Source organism: Gorilla gorilla, chromosome 12 (genome assembly GCF_029281585.2).
Source record: "Gorilla gorilla gorilla isolate KB3781 chromosome 12, NHGRI_mGorGor1-v2.1_pri, whole genome shotgun sequence".
Taxonomy (NCBI): domain Eukaryota; kingdom Metazoa; phylum Chordata; class Mammalia; order Primates; family Hominidae; genus Gorilla; species Gorilla gorilla.
The window spans coordinates 53329010-53341308 of NC_073236.2; the positions used below are offsets into that span (position 1 = coordinate 53329010).

A 12299-nucleotide genomic window follows, 5' to 3' on the forward strand; every position below is an offset into this window, starting at 1 on the left:
GAGAATCAGTGGGCTTAAAGAAAGGTGCTTCTTTGTGAATTTTTTTCCTTCACAGAGATGAATATTTTAGGTAGTACTGTCCTAGAACTTATAATTTCATTTTCCTTCATAAACTTAACATTATGAAGGGCCATAAAACAAAGTGTTTCATTACTTACCTTTTTAGAACCATTTAACCTGGCACTATTTGGTTTCTTGGTTAATTCCTGTTTCTAAATTTAATTAATTGGTGGTGTTTCCTTGACAAAGTGTGACAGGGTTTCTACCTGGCTGAGCAGAAATTTCCATGTTAGCTTTGTAATAATCACTAAGAAAATCACTATAGCATCTAATTTCTTTGCTTTTAAGAAGAGTTCTTGGAGCAATCCATTACACCTGCATTTGAAGAAAGTTGTGCTGAAACCACAATGAGAGGATAATGCCAATAAACTGAGCCAAAATATTATATGAATATTTTAATGCAAAATGCTTAACACTTAAAATTAGCAAAGCGTCATTTAAATTAAAATTCCATTTAACTAAAGATGGTTAACCCCAAGAAATTGTACAGTAGTTGATTTCTGCTATATAATGCCAGTCCTATGCCATACAATAAGAACTGCAACATTAGCTGTCACTTCCCCCATTACTCTTCTGGACCCTAAGGGATGAGGGAGGGGACTCAGACACAAAACACAACCCAAATAAACTGTGCAGTGATTCCTAATAGTTATAAACCCAATCTAAGTTGTCCAAACAGCTGAAGAATAACTGCAGGTATTGTTCCAGAGCTGATACGAGGTTTTGCTTTTACAGCCTGGTAAAAGTTCTGCACTAGGTGAGAAGTCACAGTTTAAGGATGCATGTTCTGTAAATAGTTACTACATATACACATTTACTGTCTGTAAACACTAGAAATATACATTAGACAGAGTACCCTCACAAGGTGGGTACAGTTTAAAAAAGAAGATGAGGTAACATGAATCTCAAAGTCCACAGGAATCCTGCCTGAAGAGTTTGAACAGCTGCCTGTAATTCATTTCCAATGTGCAGGGAGATTAAGGTTTGCCAAAACTGGATTCACTGGCTTTCAGCATAGCAACTGCATCTTTCACTGCATGGTAGATAACATTCTTCACCTAAAAATAGTAGGAGAAAATATGGGCATTTTACATTTAAATCTAAAACCTGTCACTAAGAATAAGCTTCCTCCTACCAATTTTATTACCTTCTCTCAGAATTTAAAATTCAATATTCGTATGACATGTCAACATTGCAAAAGGTCCCTGGGCTTCTTCAGACCAGTATTTCACATACATTTTAAACCCATGATTTCAAGAACTCATTTTCCCCCTTTTAGAGGTTTTGATACCACGTAGACCTACTCACAGTGAGTACAGGGAGAGGCAAGTTCCAAGGTACAGCTTTTATTATTTTTCCCTTATTTTCCAAACATGAAATTATGTTACATAATTCATTACTGAAATCCTTTTGAAAATACCACCCCCTCAGACCTCTTTGAGTCTCAGAGATTCAGTTCTGCTCTACCTAAGAGTGATGAGAACACTGCAGCACTGAAGGTTAAGCACTGTGTTCAAGACCCCGACAGGCAGCTGGGCCAAGATCAGAAGTCACATCTATTCATTTTCAGTACTAAGGCCTTTCTCTGTGGGGACAGTCCCTTATAGATTCTAAACAATATCAAATCAAACCAAGGTGAGATTTCCTCTTGTTCCTCCCTCACTTAAGTAGATAGTAGTACTAGATATAAAGCAAGTTCATCGACTCACTGTGTACTAAGTACGATGTGGCCATGTTCACTGACTCTCTTTATAAGGTGAAGAATGGGCCATGAAGCCATAGCCATCGCCAAAGAATGCTAGGAATTGGTGCTATTTTTACCTGTAATTTATCTTCGTGATTGGTATGAGTCTGTGACAGATATCGGAATTCCTGAGTAAGCCAGAAGCAGTGTTTAACATGCTCTGGAGAAACAAAATCTTCAGCCACTTTGATGCAGCTATATAAGTTATGAACCTGAAAAACACCAAGTAATATATCAGTAACAAACCCAAAAGTTCATGATATAAAGAGATTAAAGAAAAAGTAATGATTCTTGCCTGATGTGGAGCTCCTGCCGGGATAAACACCACATCCCCAAGAAACTGTACAATAGCCCAGCCTTGAACTCCATACTCCTGATGAAGACGTTTTCTTAATGATCGGTCTAAATACCAGCTTTGATCATGAATAGGATCGTGGTCTGCTGGGTTTTCTTGACCTTGCTCTTCTGATACCTAGAATACATTCAAAATATTATGCAACTCAGTAACATGCTAAGGCCCAATAAGCCATTTTTTTCCTCTAAACAGTGTTGGCAGTTCATAAATGTCAGGCCTTCTTCAACTTAAGTGCCCCCATTGGCAGAAAAAGACTGGTAGTATCAAAGACTTCAGCTGAATGAACCAACAGAAGAATGACGAAGAAAATGTGATGTCAGTTCCCATAAACCATGACTGACAGGCTCTGCATAAGTTTGTAAATACTGTATTTAAACAATATTTTAGTCTAGATTTTTAAACATAAGTAGGCTCAGTATCCTTATAAATGAACTTGTTTTAAAGTTATTAGAAACCTGCCTTTACTTAATCTGACTTACGAAACAGTCCCAAAGACAGCTGCAGATTAGACTTGTTTATCCTTGATCCAGTAACTGGTAAAGCAGAGACTCAGAGTGACAATATCAAAAGAACAATATGGTGACCAAGCCGGTTTTCTGGAAGAGCCAAATGATCCTTAGCCAGAAACACTTTGATTCAAACAAATGCTTGTTAAAGACATACTTGGGGCCAGCTAACAGGTTAGGAATGTTCATATCCAAGTCTCATGAATGACTGAAGAATATCAACCAAAGACACCTGAGTTGCAACCGGCAGCCTCAGTGCCAAACAATTTTAAAACTGAACACGACTCATCTTTCTAGTTGCCTAGAATTTCCACACATAGCCCTTGCTGAAAAAAAACCTGCCAACTACAGGGGAAACCTAGAATCTTCCAAATCCCTGCATCCCTTGCTAATAACAAGTAGGGCCACTTGCTACATGACAGTGGACAAAACCAAACTTAGTAACTCACTCAGAACATGGTCACTCAGGGCCAAGGATACATGAACGTCTGAAGTGCTCAGATTCTCAAGGCAATAAAAACAGATATATGATGGGAGATGATCAGATGAACTAACTTCTAACTTGAAAGCAGAGAACAAAAATCACTAAATGCACTCTAACACAAAACACAGACATAAAAGACAAGGCCTGCTTTTTTTAGAAGTGTAACCCTAATCATTTAGAATCCTTGTTCCTTAGCAACCACCTTCAGCCTATTCAATCTGACAGGTACAGATTTAACTTTTCAGGTTGTGACAATTCCCCTAGCCAAGCCAGTCAGTTCACCACATGTAGTAACATAATATTGCTATTCCTTATGCCTCTGTTCACACATGCCATAAGCAGCACACCTTTTTAAGAAATTCCCTTATCTTCTCCGTGTCCTTTGCAGCATATATGTGCCACAGTGCTCCTGGCTTCTCTTTTCCTTCAATAAATCGCTTTATTGTGAGTTCGTCAGAATCTCCATCTTGGATGGTCTTAAGGACTTCTAGAGCAAGAAGAGAAAGCAGATATCAGACCACAGGCCCTGGCTCAAAGAGTAAGCCCTCCTTTTATGCTCAGCACCCTACCTTCTTCTTGCTCACACTGTCCTTTGGGAATTCCCACATAGACCATGACATTAGCTGCATCAGATACATCTAAGTGAAGATTTGTTGTTCCATATTTCCGATCTTCAGGAGTGATTAATCCTGCAAAAAACAAAGTGCCTTAAGTTTTACAAAAGACAACAAAGGCTGCCACAGTCTTTCCACTACCTACCTGGGGGATGGTAGGTCCCTGATTGACTCTTCTGCTGAGAATAAAAATTCTGGATCAAATTATTGCAAAAAAATTCTTTAACCAATCGATGTGCTAGCAAGAAAAGAAGGAATACTCAGAAGCCAAAAACAGCAGGAAATGGAAGTGGTAAAGCAGGCTTCCGAAGCTGGGATTTGCCAAAAGGACATCTGCTAGATCAAGTGAGCTCAGGCTTTGATTGTTGCCACAGCCTAGGAGTTCTGGGGCAAGAGACAAAGCCCAAGGACCACTCGAGATGGGGAGTCCAAGGGAAAGCACCCACCCACACACACACATAAACCTGGAACGTCAAATGGCTATCATGAGTATAAGAAGGAATACTGCCCAATGCATTCCTTGGTTCTCTCAACTGTAAAAGAGGAGGGGTGAGGAGTGAGCCAGAAAGACAGGTCCCCCACAGTGTTCATAGTCTGTGGCTAATTCCTTGCTCACAGGAGAAGGCTCACCTTGCTCAACAATCATCCTGAAGCTTACCCTGCAGTCACTTTGGGCAACCCATTCTAACACCAGGACTCTGCTTCTTAGACTGGGCAGGAGGGAGAAGCACAGCTTGTAGTGAGCAAGCAGCGGCTGTTTTCTAACCTGCCAGCCTCTGAAAACGCCCCATAATACTGTTTTGGAGGAAGGCTTTATCTCTGGCTTGCCTGGGGCTTTGGTTTTAGAGGGGCTATACTTTTGAGAGGGCACATTTCTTCACTCCAGCTTGGGACCAGGGCCCCCAGAGCCCTGATGTACTTTCCTTTCTTTCCCGCTTGCTGAAATATCAGTCCTAGGAGTAGGTAAAGCGTTTGGTATTAGGGTGAAATCATAGGATAGATGAGAGGATGATGAAAAAACATAAAGAGAGAAGACAATGAAACAATTATGGCAAAAAGTTAAAAGCTGTTATATAACTGGGTGATGAGTTATATGGAGTCACTACCAGACTCAAGTTTTCACTGTATTTGAAAAATAGTTCCATAGTAAAAAGCAAAATTTCAGAAAAAAGCAATTAATGTAATAGAAATAAAATGAATGAAATGAACACATGGATGATATATGACAGCATGGATGAATATAAAAAATCTGATTCTATTTATATGAAGTTCAAAAGCAGGCTAAAAACTGAAAGAATATTGTGCAGGAATACAAATATATATGTTAAAACTGTAAATATAAGCAAACAATAAACACAAACTTGAAGATGGTGGTTAGACTAAGGGCAATAGGAAGAGGATGGAGCTGGCAAGAAAAGTAAGGAAAGGAGACTAGGAGGCAAAGCCTCAGCAGGACTGGCTGCCTGCTGATCTGGCCAGTGCCACAGTGCAAAACGAGCAAGGAAATAACTGCTGCCCAGCCACTGGCCCAAAGTCCACTGGATCCCAGTCATGGGTAACTGTACATTGATAAAACCAGACTCTAAACCATGGTAAACTCAGATGAAACCAAAATTGTAAAAACATAATGGTCAAAGGGAAAGGAGTGCTAGACAACAAAACATCCTGAAACAAAACACCATGGACTTTTAAGGGGGAAAAAAAGCTGAAACAGTAGGGGCTGTTGGGTGATGGGGAGTTAAGAGTGGGGGAAGAGTAGGGAAATGGGCTCTAGCTTGGAAATTAGGAGATCTAAGTACTAGTTTCAGACCTGCCACTAGCTGCCCCTTGGAGATCCTGAACAAGTCAATGCCCCTTCTACCGTCCGCAAGTCCTGGTCCTCATTTGCAAAATGGGGGGTGTTGCAGGAACTGAAGAGAGGCTGGATTATATGATCTCTCCAAAGAGCCTTTGCACTTACTCTCACTGAAGAGTCACAGCTCAATCACGCAACCTTTGAAAAGACTCTTTAATGATGTTTACAATAAGATATAAGGTGTTTGAAAATGAACACATCATTATTTTCATCCCCTGAATGCTTACTTCTGGATGGGAACCATTTTGTCATAGGAAAAGCTTTTATAGAGTAACACTGCCATCTATTAGTGTCTGGGGGAAAGACCCGCTGCCAAGCTAGTTAAACCACGCAAGCAATTCTTTTGAAAATTTCTCAGATACCCACCTTTAAAGCTTCAGGATTTCTATAAAGCATGGATAAACTATACAATCTATTGGAAAAATGCTCTTATATACTTAAGTTTGCCCAAGATCCCAACCATGCAGCTGCTTTAATCAGTCTCTGAGGGGCTCGAGGGACAGGACCTCGAGAGAGCACACTGCAGACCCACAGCACATGGAGGACTCACCAACAGAGACCTGAGAAGTGAGGAACAGGCAAGAGGCCTTGTGCCCACCGGGTCTTCTCACCCACACACAATTTCTCTGGTACCCCTACCCTGGCAGAACTATCTTGGGCATGGAGACTGCTGGGAGCTTGCACACAAAAACACTCCCGTCACAACAGTCCCCAACTACACTCCTAGTGGTTCCCTGAGCTGACTCAACCGTAACAGAATTGTGGGGCTGGAGTCCTTGCCCCTCCTTCCCTTCCCTCCCCCAACAGTCTTTGGAGAACATAGCGAAGACAACAACAGACCTTGTCCTTTTTGAGAAAGACACCCACAGGTCTAAGGCTAGAAATGGAAAATGACATGGAAGTAATTATGGCAGGAAGAAATAAGTAATTTCCAGGAGGACTGGAAAAGTAGGGGCCAAACAGTAAAAATGAGTAAATAAAATTCACTGAAATATTCAAACAACTAGAACTGCATTCAACAATACATACTTCCTTCAAAATGGCCAACTCGAATCCAGCCCTAATTAAAGGCCATGTGTAAAACTGACGAAGATCTCAGTTATAATGATGATGAAAGAAAGCTCTGGTAAATGGAGAAACCAATCTTTATCCCAGGCATCCTCCTTGTTAGACAGTGAGTATTGAGTCATGTCAAAAGAATAAAAGTCCAACTCAAAGGGTACTTTGAATCCTAAGTAACTAACTTCTACTCAACAACACAGAACACTGCATTTAATTGTAGCAGATGTTAAGACAGCTAGAATGCTAGCATATTGACCTAAATGTCCGAACACTGAAATCACTAATAAAAGTACATTCTCTCAATGATGTATCACACACCATTAAAAGTCATCTAAAGACTATTAAGTAACATGTAAAGATTTTACAATGTAAAATTAGGTACAGTAAAGGGAAAAACAAAATTGCATATGCCCTACAACTGCAACTATGAAAATGAAACACACAAACACGTGGCCAGGGAATGAAAGGAAATATGTAAAAATGAAAGCTGTGGCTGTATTACGCATTAGGATTATGGGTGTTTTCCACCTCTCCCTCCCACAAAATCAATTTTCCAAACATTTTGAATTGTTTTATTTCCATTTTAAAGTTAGCCATCTCCTCCTTACCATAAGCATTATACATCTTGGGACCCAGATCTGGCCGAACAAAGTAGTTTGGCAGCCTAGAGGCCAAATTCAGTTTGCCATCTCGCCTTGTGTACTCGGGCAGTGGAATGTTGGCCATCAGATCATCAAACCTAGAACAACAGAACCAGGAATTTGCAAAGTAAGATTGCTTTTCTAATTCATTATTGTGTAACCTGTTTTGTTCCTTCTACACCAAAAGGAACAAATACATCTGTGATCATGCAGACTGAGAGAGCCATCAAATATTTAAGATGAGAATTACAGCAGTTACAAAGATGTCTTCTCTCTCTCCTACAACACACCCATGTGTCAAAATCAGCTGTAACTGTTCAGACAAAAGATCTCAGCAATACATTCTAGACAGAAAGTTATGCTTAGAGATATATCATTGATTAGTTGTGACACCCTTTTCAAAGTTTCAAGCTCAGTCAGGAAAATAGATCTACCCAGCAGATGTCTTCTTGTCTAACTCAGTGCTGTGACTACATTGTCCTGACCCTGACAGGTCAGATTCCACAACTGCCTCCAAATCAGCCTTGTAAGAAAAAGTGAGCCTCTTCTCTAGCAGGGCCTACCATGGAAAATCTGTGGTGTTCCATTAGTCAGCCAGGCCTAAAAGCCAATCACTTCTTCATCTCATCTAAAAATAAACATGCCTCCAATGACTACAGACTAGAAATGAAAAATCAGTGGCAGTATAATTACAGAACTTTTGTTATTTTCTTGAAAACTGTTTTCTCACTACCTCAAAAAAGAATTTATCCTACCAAGTGAAGGACAGAATCATCTCTCCCCACCTTCATAATCATACCTGGAAGGCATCATATCTCTAAAATCTTCTCCTGGTGGCCAGTCCTTAAGTTTCAACACCATTGGTTCTTTTTCATTTTTCAAACGATCTGAAAGGTAAACAGAATGAACTGTTACTATTTATAATTCAGAAACAGACCAAAATAAATGACAAATTAGCATTTTATGCCTCAACAATACAAATAAAATGTCTCTGCAAAATTTTCATAACCTGATAAATTTAGTATACAAATATTACTTTTCCTTAATTTTCCCCTCCTACCAACTATCCACCATTTTATTTCTGCAGTGTAAAGAAATCCATTTGTACCCAGGAGGCAGCAAGGTGCAGCAAAATAAAGATCACCAACTAATGGATCTGTGTCAGGGCCTTGTCTTTCCTAGAAGCTTATTAAGCTGCTACTCATTCTTGGGAGATTCAGCCGCTCCCTTTTGCCCACTGCATGTAGGTGGTGTTTCGACAGCTGTCATCGATCCAATCTGCTCCTCCTCTACAGTGTTCCAGAAGAAGTGAGCAGCATCCCAACTAACCAACAGCAATGCACGTCAACCATCAAGGGTCACAGGTGTTTAGTAAACCCATTTTTCTGAGGCCAGCATGCAACAGAAATTACTTATTCTGCTCAGAGAGAGAGACTGACCATATCTGATGTTCTGTCCAGGGACAACAAAGACCAACAGAACAGGTAATAATGCCTCAGGGTTTAAAAGCATAAACATTGTAACAAGGAAGGGGAGGAGAGACGTTAATTTTAAACTCCAAAATCCTGGAAAATACTGCGGCTGCCACTGATGGGTCTCAGACTCCTGCCATTCCTGTGTCCCCTCCTTTCACATCCCCAACCCCCTTAAAAGATCTTTCATACATACTTGGAACGTCTTCAAATCCATCCCAGAAGTCTCCTACTGTGGCTCCTGTGATGATTTCATTGGTCCTACAATTAACTAGGTCTACTTCCTGCTCACCAAACTCTTTCCTGAAGGATTCAGGTTTCCAAAGTTCAGAGTTCAATTTATGATGCACTCCAGACACCATCACTGGCTAAATGAAGAGAAGGAAAACTTTAGTCTGAACTCTGCCAGCTCTGTCCCCACTCCCGAAGGCAGTCCCTCTTCACACTGCTATTGGTATATTTCCATGGAGCTGGTGCTCTGTCTCAGATGGTGATGTGACAGTTTCAGCTTAGTTCTCTGAGCTCCCAAAGCACCTCCAACCTTCACCATTCATCTGCTACACACCCTTGCTCTCAAACTACATGGGTAAGCATCTAGGAGAAAGGATCACCTTTCCTAGTAAGATCTCATTACTTACAGCAAGACGGACTGTGAAGAAGACAAGCGCTGGAAGGAGTGTCCAGTGACACCAGTCACCAGTGAAACAGGGTGACTGACCCCACCGTACTTGAGCCTGTTACTGCCAAGCAGGAATATGGCCTGTGACACCCCTCACTACTACTGGCTGTGTGAGGGTGCCAAATCTTTTGGCCGTCTGAGACAACCCAGAAGCTCTAACCTTTACGTGAAATAGTCTAACATTAAAATATTGGCAAGCAAGAAAGAGCCTGCCGATAAACTGTATTCAGCCCATCATTTTGTTTCTTGTCTATATATGATTAAATGAGCAAATCCTATTAGTACACTGGATGGAGAAAAACATTTTGGAAATTTATTTTTGGTTAAACACTCACATCTTTCTGTTTGGCAATTCTCCCAAATTCTTGTCCAAGAGCAGAGTGTTCCTTTAGCAAAGACCCTATCTGGCCAAACAGAGAAGCCAAAGATCCAGAAAACAGAACCAAAACAAGAAAGCACAGAAGCAGGCCTAGAAATTCTCCTAAAGATATTAACCGGCACTTAAGATCCAACAACGCTGCCCTTTGAAGCAGGCACCTGGGGACTATGTGACACCACACGGCCCTAGCCCACCTAGAATTGCCTTCAGCACAGGCTTTTCATTCAGGTAAGAGGGGTGCATGATTTTGTACCACATTTTGTCTAATCTCCCAAATCCCATCAGCCTGTAGTCACACTCTCACTTCCTCTGCTGAAGTTTACCATAGGAATCACCAAGCCTGGATGCCCTCGTCAAAAACCCAACGGGGACTGGTAGGAAGCAACAAAAACCTGACTGGAAAAGTCCAGCTTAGGACCATCTGCTTTAAAAAGTAAGACCCACGGCCACATCCTGACCTGATTATATTCACCCGAAACAATAAAGAATAAAACAGGAGGTGAAGGAGGGGGAAAGCCTGGGGTGGGGTTGTCAGAAGTCTGCTAAAGGAACTGAGAAGGGGGTTCTGAATAGGGCAGGAGGATGGGAGGCCTACATTACCTGCCCTTGTTTCCAGCACTCCCTAAACACATTCCAGTTGCTCTTATTGTTGGGGTCTTGCAAGCACAGCAAGCGATTATCACAAAGCCAATAGTGAGGAGTGTCAAAGCCCAGAATGCTGGGCTTGATGGTTAGTCCTTGAGGCCTCTTAGATAAATCAGAAGTCGTCTTATTTTGCACCAAAGAGGCAAAGATGTCATCAAGGATTTTTGGTGTATTCTTGAGTCCATTTTCTGTCTGAATTGGAGAAAGAACAAAAGTCTCAAATATGTCATTCCCTTACCATCAAGAAACTCCATTCCCATAATGAGTATAGATTACATATCCAGAAGATTCCAAGCCAGGACCCCCAGGCAAAAAGGTACGTCCCCTGTCCCCACTTGACAACTCATAGAAGTGAGGTAACAGGAGAAAGTGGCCCGGCTCAGAACTATAGTCCCATAAAACCCATCCTCCAGTGACTCAGCCTTCTGAACCCACAAAGGTAAGTATGTGATTCAGTCTCCTTTCTACTTTCAGTTCCAACTTCTCTACTCTCTTCCTGTTCTGTCTTCAACTTTAAAACATGGAATACCAACACACAAACACATACCTTTCCTGTAGAAGAATTCAAGAGATTCCGGAGGAAACCAGAATTGTTGTTGCTTACGGGTGTCAAAATTGTGCTGTTAAACGTATGGAGGACTGTGCTGGATTTGCTTAAAGGTGGGAGGGGTGGAAGGCATTTGATTTCATTCTTTAAAATTGGCATTGTTGGTTGTTTTTCTAAAATAAAACCAAAACATCCATATGAAAAAACATTCTGAAAGGCAAATCCCTTATTAGTATTCTACTAGCAGAATTACTTTAGAACTTGCTTTCTATTTACTGAAACAAAAAAAATACTTTAGGGAGTAAGTATGAATGATATGATTTATTTAGACAAGGATTCCTCACTGATGTTAAAAACAATAACTATCCAGTACAATGGAATTTTGTAAATTGACCTTTGTATCTAGCAACCCTGACAAATGTTTAGTAAATTTAGTAGATTCTTTTGGATTTTTTGCATGTACTGTCTACAAATATTAGCAGCACTCTCTCTACACATTTTTTTTCCCTGAATGCACTGACCAGGACTTCCAGTACAATGCTTAATAAAGAGTGAAAACAGATATCCTTTGTCTTGTTCTTGAACATAGAAACTGTTTAAAAAAAAAAAAAAAAAACCAAACAAACAAAAACCTCAAAGACCAGCTTGGCCAACATGGCAAAACCCCATTTCTACTAAAAATACAAATGTTAGCAGGGCGTGGTGGCAGGCGTCTATAATCCTAGCTATTCAGGAGGCTGAGGCAGGACAATGGCTTGAACCTGGGAGGCAGAGTGCAGTGTTGCAGTGAGCCAAGATCATGCCACTGCACTCCAGCCTGGCTGGACAGAGCAAGATTCCGTCTCAAAAAAACTCAAAATAAATTTTTAAAAAAATTCAACGACTATTTATGATGTCTCCAGTCTTGTTTTTTCGTTTAAACTCTTAAGAATGTTCTTAATTTAAGAAGTTTTTTGTAAATCATTAACAGGTACTGAATTTTACTTAATGTTTTCCTGCATCTTGTCCCATGATTCTTCTACATTTTTGAATGTCAGACTATATCTTCATTTCTGGAAAAACCTTGAAAAACTTGAATTCTTTTCCGGCCACTTGCTAATTGTCTTACTTCGGCTCAAATGAGCTGGTTTCTATGTGCTTCAGCTTCCTCATCAGTAATACAGAAATAATGACCAATATTGATGATTGGGCATCTCAGAATTACATCACATGTAAAGAGAGGCCCTGGACCACAACAGGGGTTTGAATATTCTTTT

At 40.6% G+C, this 12299-nt stretch overlaps 1 protein-coding gene and 1 long non-coding RNA gene across 4 annotated transcripts in view; one reads left to right on the top strand and one right to left on the bottom strand.

The window, feature by feature from the left end:
* Positions 1-440: 440 nt before the first annotated feature.
* KDM3A (lysine demethylase 3A) overlaps positions 441-12299 on the bottom strand; it is a 55085-nt gene continuing 43226 nt past the window's right edge. For all 3 annotated transcript variants that reach the window (XM_063695730.1, XM_004029564.5, XM_031007712.3), the window contains exons 17-26: positions 11044-11216; positions 10452-10688; positions 8990-9161; positions 8121-8208; positions 7289-7419; positions 3719-3838; positions 3497-3636; positions 2100-2276; positions 1882-2016; positions 441-1118 (exon numbers count right to left, since the gene is read on the bottom strand). In XM_063695730.1, the coding sequence (XP_063551800.1) occupies positions 1038-1118; positions 1882-2016; positions 2100-2276; positions 3497-3636; positions 3719-3838; positions 7289-7419; positions 8121-8208; positions 8990-9161; positions 10452-10688; positions 11044-11216 (1454 nt within the window). In that variant the 3' untranslated portion in view covers positions 441-1037. The remainder of the gene's footprint in view (positions 1119-1881; positions 2017-2099; positions 2277-3496; positions 3637-3718; positions 3839-7288; positions 7420-8120; positions 8209-8989; positions 9162-10451; positions 10689-11043; positions 11217-12299) is intronic.
* On the top strand, positions 9157-11185 carry LOC129531656 (uncharacterized). The gene is made up of 2 exons (XR_008676965.2): positions 9157-10284; positions 10971-11185. It is a non-coding gene; the product is annotated as an uncharacterized lncRNA (long non-coding RNA).